Consider the following 14,930-nt stretch of genomic DNA (forward strand, 5'->3'; position numbering starts at 1 on the left):
TTCTTTTCAATATAAGTATACTACGCTCAACGTTTAACTCCATTATTTCTCAACCTTTTAACTTCTAATTTGTGGATATGATTTCCTTGAAAAACTTAATGTATCCACGCATTATCTCTAGCAACAACAAATTAATGTTTAATGCTTTGAACATGTCCAACTATTTATAGAGTTTCTCATTTTCCCTCATTTTCTTATCTTTTGGTTGTTGAAGGAAAGGAGGGGGAGGTCTCACTATCAAAAGTTGATAAATTACACTCTCTTTTTTTCACTTTTTCTTCTCAAAAATAAAATCTTAACTTCAGCAAATATTTAAAAACAACACGTGTGCTCTCCCATTGGACAATATCACTTTATCCAAAAAAATAAAAGTAACTAGTTACATGTGTATATAAGTTATTGGGCAAAAGTCGCTTTGCCAAGTACATCACAACCCAATTGAGGAGCTCTCTAGCCTCCCAAATGGGCACATCAAGCTCATATAGGTACATCAAACCCATATAACCAGCGTACCTTCATTCATAGGGCTTTAATATGTGGGTAGAGTGGAGATATTTATGGGCTGAATTGAGTTCTGATTAAGTTTAAATATAATATTAATATATTTTATAATTATTTAAATTTAGTTAGACATAAAGTATGAGTTTATATATTTTTTTAAATCTGTTTATATTTGTAAATGATTAATTTAAACTCATTTTAAGTTCACTCATAGTAATTTTAAAAATTTTGTTAAAAAATTATATTTTTTTCGAAAAGAAGAAAAAATTTATTATTTTTAATTTAATATATTTTTTCATTTATTAAAATATTATATTGGCATCTTAATATTTTTTTTAATGTTTATGTTATAATATTATATATTAATATGATTTAGTATTTTTATGTTATAAATTACATAATATAATATTTTAACAAATTAAAAAATAAGCTGGGTTGAAACACCTTACAATTTAAACAGAGTATATATATATATTTTTTTTTGCACAAATAGTTTTGTCCTAACCCTCCAAATTTTGGGCTTTGGACAAGTATTACAACGAATGAACAGCTGTAAGCGAGAGTATGCCCAGGTAAGGAGAACCTTTATCCCAACCATAGCTCTTCAAAAGACTGCAAATTCTTCCTCCAAACAGTGATTTTAGCATGAGAGTGCATTTGAGCATCCCTTGAGGCTTGTTCTTCCGTGTTCTTCACTTTCTAAACATGAACAATAATCAATTTAATGAATTTATGGATTGAATTCATTTTTATCACTTCCTGGCACCAACTCAATCTTCTGTTTTTAAATATTAGTACTATATTGTTTTTCTTTTTAGCTGTAAAGTGTTAATAACTAGAATTATAATGTCAAGTGTATGCACAGATTCTACAGTTAATTTATAGGGTTATTGTGAGTTGGCCCGGGGTCATCCGATTTTCCATGGTGGGGTGCCACTAGTATCTTTTGCCTGTCAATAATTTTCCTGATATTAATAATTGAGTATTTGAGACGCGGCTTAGTCATATTCTTTTACCACACCCTTCTCTGTGAAACATGAAATCTGGGAAATGGGTAGGCTTTGTTACTCTTCTTCTGCATGTTTGTTTCTCCGGAGCTGATAAAATAGTAGCTTTGCCTGGCCAACCCAAAGTCAGTTTCCAACACTTCTCTGGCTACGTCACTGTCCATGATGAAAAGCCGCACAGGCAGAGAGCTCTGTTTTACTACTTTGTTGAAGCAGAAACCATGCCTGCTTCTAAACCACTTGTCCTTTGGCTAAACGGAGGTAAACTTTTACATGCAGTGTTACCTGTTTGAGTTTTAAATCATTCATTTATTAACTAACCCACTTTCACTTTTCTCTGCACCCTTTCCATAATTCATTCATTGATGTGCATGCCAGTTTTTTTCTTTTTGAGTAAAAGAATATATTTTGGGAAGATTGATGTATAGTTTTGTTTGCTTCAAGGCCCTGGTTGTTCATCTGTTGGAGCAGGAGCTTTTATTGAACATGGACCCTTTAAGCCAAATGGAAAGACTTTAACCAAAAACGCCAACAGTTGGAATAAAGGTCTTGCTACAGCATTACTAGCTAGCTATTACTTTCTTACTTCATTCAATTAATCTTTGACAGTATTTTGTTGCAGAAGCTAATATGCTGTACCTCGAGTCACCGGCAGGAGTTGGCTTTTCTTATTCGGCTAATAACTCATTTTACACCGATTTAAACGATGAAGTAGTAGGTATATATATATATATATAAACTGGCTTAAAGGATGCTAGAAATTGATTGTATTCATCAGACATCTAACAAGGAAATGGATTTCATGTTGTGGTCTAATTTTCAAGCAAGAGACAATTTTGTTTTCCTGGAGAGGTGGTTACTGATTTTCCCTCAATACAAGAATAGAGATTTCTACATCACAGGGGAAAGTTATGCAGGTATATTCATCTCAGATTAATGCAACTACTTAAAAATTTGATTAGCTTATGAGTTAATATGCTTCTTTCCCAAACGGGACAGACATTAATGACTTATACCATAACAGGGCACTATGTTCCACAACTTACACTGCACATCATTCACTCCAATCTGAAGCTGAATCTGAAAGGGATAGCTGTAAGCACATGGAAATTTGCATTTTATCCCACTTTACTGAATTTGAATTTTGCCTAAATAAAACTTTTTGTTTAATCTTCATGAATGCAGATAGGGAATCCCCTTCTAGAATTCGTTACAGATATGAACTCTGCAGATCAATATTATTGGTCTCATGGCCTAATATCAGATTCAGCTTATGAGCTACTCCTTTCGTTTTGCAACTCTTCTCGACTCATGAGGGAGGCTTTGACACAGTCGTTTTCATCTGATTGTCTATCTGTTTACGGTGAAGTTGCAAAGGAACTTGGTAAATCTGTTGACAAATACGATGTGATCGCCGATGTTTGTCTATCATCTGGTCAGTCATCAATGGCAATATTCAGTCATCCCATGTTTTTAGGACCTCAGTTTTCATCATCTCTTCATTCTCAAGTGGATGGGTTCAGTCAACAGGTGAAATTAAGGCTTATATTGCAATAGCCAACATTGCAAGCCATTTTGCATAACCTTTCCTTATTTATCAATTTACTAATATTTCACGGTGATTAGCAAGTTAAAGTGGAAGCAGACCCTTGTATCGAAGACAAAACAACCAAATACTTGAACAGGAAAGATGTGCAGAAAGCTTTACATGCAAAACTTGTTGGAATCACCAGCTGGAACTTATGTAACAAGTAATCATTTCTCAATATTCCTAGTGAAGACCGGTATTAGTTGGTACTGACTTGATGTCCTAATTCCAGGATTGTGCAATACATGGACGACCTAGAGACACCAACAATTTATACTGTTGGTAAAATAGTGAAGTCCGGTATTCCCGTCATGGTTTACAGGTATTATATGCTTGTTTATAAATGGCTGTAGCTTTTACCTTATACAGTAATTGGACTTAAATCATTATCAACATGCTATGACAGTGGAGATCAGGATTCTGTTATCCCATTTACTGGTACCAGAAACTTAGTGTATAAACTAGCCAAAGCATTGGGACTTAAAACAACGGTGCCTTACCGACCTTGGTTTGAAGGGAAACAAGTAAGCCAAGTCGCAATATGAGTTATACCAGTAAACCAATGGAAACCAAATATTATTTATTACATTCTTCAACCGTTTTTGTTTCCCCAGGTTGGTGGGTGGACACAAGTTTATGGTGATATCTTGTCCTTTGCCACCATCAGAGGAGCTTCACACACCGCTCCAGCTTCACAGCCAAAGCGATCAATGGCACTGTTTAAGGCAGCTCTTAGCGGGAAACCACTGCCAGAAGCTTGAGCGTTCCCATGGATCCATATACCTTTTTTATTTCAGCATTATGTATTCTCCAAACTAAGTGTCAGTATCCATTGTACTGCCATTGGCAATCTTTAATAATTAAATAATGAAAGTTTTCATACAGGGATGTGCTTTCCAATCAAAAAACAAATATCCATGGGTTAACAATACTGCCCTTTTCTTTTGTTTTAGTTTCCATTTGCATTTGCATTTCAGATTCCTTCCATGGCGTCTTATTGAATTGTTGCTAGCTTTTTCACACTTCTTTTTTGGCATGGCCTTGAAAGCAATTACTTTTGCAACATTCGAAAAAGGATGTTGTGGGGTCAGCCTGACAAAGTGGAAAATGGTTTCACACTTTATACATAGCTCAACATTGGATTCCATGTTTTATCTTCTAAATTTTTGTTGTTTACTTTCATGGTCTATTCCATGGTCCCGTATATTAAAGCTTTTATTTTCTTCTGACCTTAGACTTTGAGTGCTGCAGATAACGACCTCTAAGCCTAGTTAGTACCTGTAGAAACAGTTTTTGTAAGGGATAAAAGGAGCTGTTTTATAACAATTGAAGACAATCAATTAAGCAGTTCAGTAATTATTTGCGTTTATTAGTTAATTCTCTATCTTCAGTTACATACAAAGAATGATTTAAGTCTTATTATTCACTCTGTAGTAGTGTCACATTTATAGTTATTAAGTTTTTCTTTTGAAAACTCAACTCAATTATTTTTCTTATAAAAATGCACTTACTAAACAAATTCTTTATGAATAGAATAAAGTGCTAAAACCATCGTACATCTAACCTATACAAGTCTTACATATATAAGTATTTTTGACTTGCTAATAAACATATTCATCACAATTATAATCCCCATTAAAATCGCCAAATAAAATATCTTCAAGATATTTCTTTAAGTCACTCGTTTTAATCTATATAAAATAAGAGATCTGATTTGTATGATCTGAATCAATCCAACTTTCAATAATTTATTTATTCATTAAATTGGTAAACATAGATACTCCAACATACTTCCATAAAATCACCTTAACCATAACTCAAATGTGTTACTTCAAAAGATTTCTAATAATAAATATGACACTTGAACAGTTATGGGCACAATTATAACTGTTACTATAACTACAATCATAACAGCTCCAGCAATCTCTTCATTTAGTAATTTCTGAACAAAACCAAATCAAAGAATCAAAACATTAGACAGAAAAACAACTACCTTTAATCCAGCAATCTTAACTATAAATATAATAAAGTAATTTAACCATTAATGAGAGTCTAATAATAATAAAAACACTAAGATCATATCATAACAAATTGAAAAGAAAGGAGTTGATACAATACAGGAGAATCTAGGGGCTAGTAGGCCCGCACTTTTAAAATGATTTTTTTTTCTATCATTTAAAATTTTTAAAATTTTAAATTAATAAAAATAAAATTATATTTTTATCTCTTTTAAAAATAATAAAATTTTAATTTAATTTTTTAAAAATTATATTTTTATTATAGTAAAAATTATAATTTAATTTTAGCCTCTTCCGAAAGAATTTTTTAACTTCACCTCTAATACAAGATAGTCCAAAAATCAACAACAAACCCCAAATAAACAATAATTTCAAAGTCTGAAAGAAAAACAACAATAAATCAAAGTATGAAGAACATCCAAACCAAAATAACAAGAAAGCCACTCTTCCCTTCTGTTCATAAATTTACCAAAGCCCTTATAACTGTTTCACAAATATATCCAGCTTGAATCTCACAGCACGGGTCTTCAACTTTTCCACTACTTCTAGCTGATTTTTCAAATAAGCGATGGTCCCGTCATGTTTAACAATCTCACATCCAAATGCTCAATCAATCTTATCTCAAAAGCTGAACTTTGACCAACAATGACAAGAGCAGTTGTAACAAGTTCTGTACGAGCTCCCACATCTAACTCTTGAGCTTGCTCCTCATCACTATCTGCAACTTCAAGATTAGCTGCAACATGCTTTCCTTCGTGCAACATGCTTTCCTTCGTACGGGGGTGTATATAGGGGTTCACAGGGGCAGGCACATCTAAAATAGAAATTTTTTTTGTTTAAATTTTTTAAAATTTTTAAAATTTTAAATTAATAGAAGTAAAATTATACTTTGACTCCTTAAAAATGATGAGATTTCAATTATATCCTTTAAAAATTATAAAAAAAATATAGACTATTCAAATGATAAAATTATATTTTGACTATCATAAAAATTATAATTTAATTTCAACCCTTATTTTTTTTTTCGATTTTGCCCCTGCCTTCATGCCACCTTTGAGGGTACTTTAACTCAAGTGACATTCTTCTATAAACTTTAGTGACAAAAATAATTATAGGTTCTAAATGTAACATATTGTACTTATCTAGTGACCCACTTGGATATGAAGAGGCACATTGGTCATTGAGCAACCCGAACAATAATTACATAGAATCTTTAAATGTTCTAAACATTTATTAAATATTTATTGTCGCATAAAATTGAGCATAGGTCATTGATTAATAATTACAACGAGTAATGACCTTATAACATCATTTGAGTCTCGAGTTATCTACACCTAAAATATCAACACGTTACATGCAAATTAGAAAACAATAGCTCAAGTTGCGAGGTACCGGTACAACAAATCACAAGTATTAGTACATGCAAGGTCAAAAGCATCGGTACTTAGACACCTTGTACCGATATATTTAAGAACGGGTTCTGATACTTGTGATCCTTAATTATGTGAGAGCATTTAGTTTTTTCGATTGATTTTTTTATTAAATTAACTTAATCAATCATAATCAACAAAAATCGACTTTAGGTCGGTCTGTTCGATCAGTTAATCAGCTTTAGTTATTGGGCTTGAATAATATTATTTTATAAATTATAAATTATAAATATATTTTAAATAATTAAAAAATATATTAAATTAAAATTTTCTTTCGATTGGGTCAATATGAAAATTTTAAAATCGATAACTAATCAAAATAATCAATAAAGTCAAACCCATAATAGAATAAATTGACTAAATCGATTGAATTAGTTTAATTGATTTCATCAATTTTAACCAAAATTTGCTCTCCCTTACTTCAATTACTAACTTCCAATATATCGAAACCATGGTAACTCATCGTATGAGATTTCGTTACCTAAGCTTGAGGTATTGATACCCAAATCCAAAACTACAAAAATAAAGCAAAAAGTGTAGCAAGCTAAGTCTCAACATCCAACCTAACGTGTCTAAAATGCAGTAAGACCATATTCAATATATTTGATACATAAAAGCTTAGTTAAAGATCATGTCCAACGTATCAAAAATCTCCAACAACGCAAAATCTACCTAACTCAGCAAAATCCATCATGGCGTAGGCTTAATCTACCATACAATATCATTATAACATCCAACTTGAATCCTGAATACCACCTCCATGTCTCCAACACATTTTTCAATAATCATTGTAGCCTTATAACAATATTCACTCAAGCATGGAAGACACTTGATAAAAAAATTGACATGTTAAGTAAATGCGAGTACATTATAAAAATCATTATCCAAAAATCAAATAGACGGTTACAAAGCAAGGAAATAAACAATAAATATCACCGTCATGCAATAATGATAACGTTAAAGATCGAAGTGGGCCAACAAAAACTTTAAGGACAAAGTAAAATAAGTAGTAAACTTCAAGAGCTAAAGTGTGCATTAAGTATTAATCATAAATACACGGATTAAACCCTAACACTCCACATGATGCATACAAGTGTCAATCAAGCATAAAAGCTCTGATACGTGTAAACATGTTCACCTAACACTCCATAATGATGCACACAAGTGCCAAAATGTATTTACATGCACAATCGCCCAATGATATGCACATAAGTGACAAATACTTCATCTAATACCAAACAAATCCTATAACATATCAAATATACTTAGATCATATTTAACATTGTTTAATAAGGCATTTTAAAATTAGAACGCATTAAAACATAAAGTATTATCCATAATTAATATAATTCATCCAACATCACCTCGAAACATAACATCAATCTCATTTTACATCCCAATCAAGGATTTTCTTTTAATCACACTATAAGTATTCAAGGCATAGTCATGGCGCACCCAATTAAGTTAGATAACAATATATCAACAGCATCTTAAACTAAATCTCTTAAAGAAATTATACTAGGAATTTAGTTAAAAGCTAGCACAAACCAAAATTTCAAGTTTCAACAATTTTTCCATGCCATTGGCCTTCAATGTCTCGGTTACATCCTTGGCTACAATAATCAATTGAAATAGTAAGATCATAAAGTTAGAGGAACATATATCAAGCATTAAAACCTCTTGAAATTAATAATAATATGCGAGCTTTCTCCATTCTATTTAACTTAACCGAATATAGAATCTAATCTTAGAAACAACATTAGGGATTTCTAAATGTCCAAAAACCAACAGCAACACCAGCTCAATCTCTCTCTATTGAAAACATCTAAAAATCTCACAAATGACAACTTAAGCGATTCTCACCGAGTAATATTCTAACTTGATTCTTAAATATCACACTCCATTTTAAACTCATTTACTAACCTAAATCAAGTTCTAAAATAACAGAGAGTTACATAAATAAAAAACTTTCCCTCACTAATTTGAAAATTTCTTTAAAATGGAAAATAAATGGAGATAAATTCATTAATCATGTTTCAAAGATTAAAGATCATTGATTAATGTTAGAAAAAACCTTTACTGAAAAAAATCAAAATTCAACAAAGAAATCAAAAATCAATTTCTCTTCTTCTTGCACCAAGCTAATGTGAAACAAAGAAAAGAGAAAAAGAGAGTTTCCCAAAATTATTTTATAAAAATTCTTGTTTTAATGAAATAAATGAAATGTGTAATTATAAATTTTATTCTTAACGTTTACTTGTTTTTCAATTTCATCTTAAATTTTTTTATTGCACCCTTATTGTTGCATATTAATTCAAATAAATCATTTTTTGGATGGGAATGTTGGGTTGACTAATGGTCAAATCCAAACACTAATTGGGCCCTAAGTGTGCTTAGTTGTTGGTGTGACACTTTTTTCTTATACGTTAGGTTATAATTCATTAAAATTATAAAATAAAAAATAAAAAAAGAATGACATTAATAAAATTTCAAAAGAATTATATATATAAATATAAAATTTAGTTTTTTTAAATATTAATATTTTATAAAATTGAAAAATTACAAAAGTTATATTTTTAAAAGATAAAAAATATTTTTTTATGAAAAATTAAAATATATATTAATGAAAAATATTACAATTTCATGAAAATTAAAAATATCTTTCAACTTAAAAATATATATATTTCAAAAAATATTTTTAAGAGATAAACAAGATTAAAGGTTTTTTTTTTAAATTGGGTGAATTTTTAATTTAATTTTCATAAAAAGAATTTTACTTGCCACGTGAGACGCGACATCCTAGTCAGTGACAATTGTCACGCACAGTCAGCAAATATTGTTAACCGTTAACCGTTAATGATTTAACGATTTCCATAAAAAAAATGACCTATTTGAATAAAATTGCAACAATAAGGGTGCAATTGAAAAAAAAAGAATTAGGGAAAATGAAAAATTAGCAAACATTAAGGGTGATTTGCAATTAAGCCTAAATGAAAATATAACTTGCCCTTGATTTGAATAAATTGAAATCAATGAGTTGAGCTGAAAAAGCAAATTGGAATGAAGAGAATTTGAGAGTTTTTTTGGAAAGTTTTGGGAAGAACTCGTGAAAGTAACTCCCCAAAAATGTTCCCTCTTGCAAATTCCAAATGGAGATTTTGCTACAAGGGTTTGGGAAAATTTCTACTTAAATATCCCTAACTCTCTAAATCATACTTTTTAATATTCACACATTAAATAAACCCCTCGCTAGTTGTAATTTTGTTAATCTTACAATTTAGTGCATAAGTCTTAATTACTCTACACTCTAAATAAACCCCTCACTAGTTCTAATTAATGTCTAATTACCAAATAATAACTCTCTAATCCACTACCATACCCATTTTCGAAAACCTCTCAATTTGATTTCTTAAAATAGCTCAGTTTAAGAAATTTAGTGCAAAATCAAATTTTCCAACACTAACTAAAACCGAATTGTTACATGGTATGAATGGAATCTGAAAAGTGCTCTCTTTTTTCATCTTTTGTTACAAGTCTTTTTATTAAGGGTACAGATTGAACTTGAAAATGACCTTTGTTATGACATACTAGTGTCACGGGGCTAGACCTTTCGTCTCGCAATCCGTGAGGTCTTAAGCAATTCGCTCGTCCAAACTCGCCTAAGTCACCCTTTACTTGAATGAGGATTCCTTAAGAACTCCTCCAAGGCACCAACTCGTATAGCAAAAGCAATTTATGCCAAAAGAAGCAACCAAAAGAACGATAGAAAGAGCGCTCACAAAGTGTTTGAGTAAATGCTCTCTATTCTCTTATTCACAAAAAATAATGAAACAATGAATGGAGTGAGTACAAATGGGGGACGCTCTCTATTTATACTTGAGCTCTCCCAAAGCCGACGGACAAGATACATTTACATCGATAAACGAGATTAATCATATCCCATGATTTAAGGGATTTACAAGATATTGTCATATCAAATCCTATCTAATCTTTACAAGATATGATTCCCTCTATCTTTTAAGATCAGTTATCGAATCAGCCTAAGTTGCCATATCTTCGTTGTCGGGCCAACCAGACTTCAATCTGACAGGATTTTCCAATAGTTCCTTGAATCGGACTAGCTCTCGTGGGCCAAATGATCCCCATCTAAACAATAGACCTCCATCGGATGCACTTGGTGCGATGGTCACGGGCTTTGAACTCTGACCCGTGACACTAGAATATATTCTTCACTATACTTCGGAAAATTGGATTAAGACTTTAAACAATATTTATAACAATATTAATATATAAAAAATATAATATCAAATTTTAAGTAAATTTATGTACATTAATAATTAAATCATTATGACAAATTTATATGAAACATAATTAGACACGACATAAAAATAGCATAAGCACAATATAAATATATCAACATGTTAAAATTCATATTAAATAAAGGGCTAGTATTTGGTACATTCGCAGTGTATTTTTTTTATTTCACAAGCAACTTTAAAAATAGCCATGTATCCCTTTTTTAAATATTTTACTATATTTCTATAGAATACTTGTCAATCTCTTAACTCTACTTGTGGAGTCTAAAAACTCCACTGCGCTAAATATTTTCCCATTCAATAAATTATTAGCATGTAATGCTTTTATACAAATTTATAATATTTTAAACACAAAATATAACACAAAAGGGACCAGCTATAAAATATTTATAAATGATATGCCTAATGTACCAGAACAAAATAGTTCCTATCATAACTTAGTTCAACTCAACATTGCAAAGAAATCATATTTCATTAATTAAACTATAATTTTGGATTCAATCAATGTTAATTATTTTACACAATACCTCAGATTTAATGTGCAGTATGATACATGAGCTTTAATTTGTTTCAATTGTACGCATAAAAATTTGATTTAATTCAATTATAAATATTTAAAAATAAATAAATCGAATAATTTTTATCTTAGGTAAATAATTTTTTTTTTTTGCATATGCAAAAAATAAGCCTAAAATGATACTACATCAAATACGATGTTAATGAATTAACAAAATTGAACTAAATTTAATATTCATTTATCAAAATGCACAATGTCAAAATTCGTATATCCAATTAAATAATAAATCATAATTCATGTATAACTTTGATATATATATAATAATAATTTTTTTATATTTTAATTTATACAAATAATCTTCCAAATTTAACCCCAACCTTTAATTTAGTGGCATTGCAATATTGTCAAATAACCAAATCCTTTATTTATTTGTTTTTTTCTAGTATGGCATTTTAACCCTTTAAATTATATTTTATATGTATGCTTAGGTGTCATTAAAACAAAACCTTTCGATTTTAAATCGTCCTTTTTATCAAAATAACCCTTTAATTTTAATTAAGTACCAAAATGACTCACTTTTTTTATTAAACACCAAAATGACCTGAAATTTACAGTAAAAGTTGGTAGAGCCAAATTATTTGGCGCCACCAACTTGTCACGTCAGCAGGGAGCATAAAAAATTAATTTTTTGGTGGAGCCATGTAGAATGGCACCACCTGTATAAATACCAGGAAAATACTGAAAATTTTGAAAACATGAAAGGAATTCAAAGAAATTAACCATTTTTCTGAGCCAAATTAAACGGCGCCACCAGATTCTGCCACTTTTTTTTTTAACTTTTTAACTTTTTTTATTTTTCTTTTGTCTTTTTCTCTTTATTTATTTATTTATTTATTTTATTTATTATTATTAACTTTAAAAATTTTGAAATATATATTTAAAATATTTTATTAATATATATTTTGAAATTACTTTTTTTTTAATTTTAAATATTATTTTTTAATATTTAAATATTTTAAACTTTCAAATTTATTATTATTTTTATAATAATTTAAATATTATTTAATTTGTTTTATAATATTTTAAATTATTTTTAAATATATTCAAACCATTTTTTAAATTCTATTTAAAATTTAAAAATAATATTTTATTTTAAAAAGTAAAATTTGAATTAATAAAAAATTAAAAATATTTTTCATTTTCTAGAAATACTGTAAATTTTAGTTTTTTATTATCTCTTGTCTTTTTCTTTAAATTTTTTTCTTTTTTTAAGTTTTATATTTTTTCTTGTTTTATTTTGTTTATTTATTTATTTATTTATTTATTGTTATTAATTTTAAAAAATTTAAAATGTATATTTGAAATGTTTTATAATATATATTTTTAAATTTTAAATATTATTTTAAATTATTTTTAAAATTTTGAATATTATTTTTTTAAAAATTAAATATTTATTTTTAATAATATAAAATATTTAAATATTTTAAAGATATGACCTTTCAAATTTATTATTAGTTTGTTAATATTTTTAATATTATTTAATTTGTTTTATAATATTTTAAATTATGATTTTGAAATTATTTTTAAAGATATTGGGCTTTTTAATAAAAATAACCCAAAAAATTTAATTAATTATCAAAATGACCCATTTTTTTAATTTGGCTCCACCAACTTTTACTATAGATTTTAGGTCACTTTCGTGTTTTTTTTTAAAATGAAAAATATTTTTTAGTTTTTTTATCAATTCATAATTCACTTTTTAAAATAAAATATTATTTTTAAATTTTAAATAGAATTTAAAAAATGGTTTGAATATCTTTAAAAATAATTTAAAAATTATAATTTAAAATATTATAAAACAAATTAAATAATATTTAAATTATTATAAAATTAATAATAAATTTGAAAGTTTAAAATATTTAAATATTAAAAAAATAATATTTAAAATTAAAAAAGTAATTTCAAAATATATATTAATAAAATATTTCAAATATATATTTCAAAATTTTTAAAGTTAATAATAATAAATAAATAAGTAAAATAAATAAATAAAATAAATAAAAATACAAAAGACAAAAGAAAAGTTAAAAAGTAAAAAAAAAAATTGACATGGCAGAATTGGTGGCGCCATTTAATTTGGCTCCACTAAAAAAATGATTAATTTTTTTGAAGTCCTCCCATGTTTTCAAAAATTTCAATATTTCCTTGATATTTATACATGTGGTGTCATTTTACATGGCTCCACCAAAAAATTAATTTTTTATACTCTCTACTGACGTGGCAAGTTGGTGGCGCCAAATAATTTGGCTCCACCAACTTTTACTATAGATTTTAGGTCATTTTGGTGTTTAATTAAAAAAGTGAGTCATTTTAGTACTTAATTAAAATTAAAGGGTTATTTTGATAAAAAGGCCATTCTAAATCCCATCATTCTAAAGCAATATATAATTTTTAAAGGTAGTTATAGATTTTGTTTAATGACATTGAAATTATAAAATTGTAGTTTACATTTTGTGTAATGATAGACAGCTTTATGTAAAATAATTGATTATATATTAATGAGAAGTATTAATATTTTCATTTATACCAAGTATTTTAATATTATAAAAATATTTTTTATTGCAATATTGTATTCTTATTTTTTTTATAAATTTATTGTGTTATCGTGTTCATATTGTGTCATACTCATATTGCATATCCATATCTATGTTTCATAGGGTGTGAATGAGCTCAAGAGTATTGCTACCACAAAGTCCCTTCTCGCTACCTTGATCTTGCACACGGAAACAAACAATTGATGCACTGAGCGAAAATTGCTCAATAATATTTCAAAGCATAATAGAATTTACTAAGTGCAAGTATATGGTTGCAAAGCTTTCAATAACAATACAATGATAATAAACCAATTTCAATCAATTCATTACATCAAAGACAATTTGATTAATTAATTTATTCAGTCGATTTGCCAAAATAGTACAAAAAAGAAAAATGTTCAGACACATGAATGTCCAACTGAACTACCAATGTCAAGTGTTACAATACATTAATATTTCATTGTACATAGTACGCAACTTAAACAATGTCAATTGAACTCAGAATACACAAAGCGCAACAATGTCAATACTCCCCAATGCTCGAAGCAATCCGTACAATAATCAATAAGTATCTAGGAATCTCTACACCCTACAACAAACCAACTATATCTGCATATTTTAACTAATTTTACTGACCACTTAATCGTTTTATACAATATAATCATATATCAAGATTTACAGAATTAAGATTAAATCAACTGAATTAAAACTCATTCCACCTATAACTCATTTTTATATTTAAAGTAATCGGTTCACATGATTGATTATTGGTGGATGGATTTAAAATCCGTATTTAACCTAAAAAACCAAAACTAAAATGGTTATTAATTAAATTAATATTTAAAAGAATTAGTCTCCATATAATATAAAGGTGTTGGACCAATGACACGTGTGCACACTCGACACCTTTGAATATATAAACAAAGGGCATGGTAGAGTTGAGAAAAGGCCAGCTATTT

At 28.3% G+C, this 14,930-nt stretch overlaps 1 protein-coding gene across 1 annotated transcript; it reads left to right on the forward strand.

Moving 5' to 3' along the window:
• Positions 1-984: 984 nt before the first annotated feature.
• Positions 985-3,978, forward strand: LOC107889351 (serine carboxypeptidase-like 45). The gene is made up of 10 exons (XM_016813737.2): positions 985-1,769; positions 1,953-2,054; positions 2,131-2,226; positions 2,333-2,425; positions 2,533-2,603; positions 2,694-3,038; positions 3,135-3,259; positions 3,329-3,418; positions 3,503-3,620; positions 3,711-3,978. Exons 1-10 carry the CDS (start codon positions 1,538-1,540, stop codon positions 3,855-3,857), a joined length of 1,419 nt encoding a protein of 472 aa, XP_016669226.2. The 5' UTR covers positions 985-1,537; the 3' UTR covers positions 3,858-3,978.
• The last annotated feature ends 10,952 nt before the right edge of the window (positions 3,979-14,930 follow it).

This window comes from Gossypium hirsutum, chromosome A09 (assembly GCF_007990345.1).
Source record: "Gossypium hirsutum isolate 1008001.06 chromosome A09, Gossypium_hirsutum_v2.1, whole genome shotgun sequence".
Taxonomy (NCBI): Eukaryota; Viridiplantae; Streptophyta; class Magnoliopsida; order Malvales; family Malvaceae; genus Gossypium; species Gossypium hirsutum.

Coding starts and splice junctions, on each gene's coding strand:
- LOC107889351 (XM_016813737.2), top strand. CDS start 1,538: ATGAAATCTGGGAAATGGGTAGGCTTTGTTACTCTTCTTCTGCATGTT. Junction 2,055..2,130: donor CGCCAACAGTTGGAATAAAG/GTCTTGCTACAG, acceptor ATTTTGTTGCAG/AAGCTAATATGCTGTACCTC. Junction 3,039..3,134: donor TGGATGGGTTCAGTCAACAG/GTGAAATTAAGG, acceptor CACGGTGATTAG/CAAGTTAAAGTGGAAGCAGA.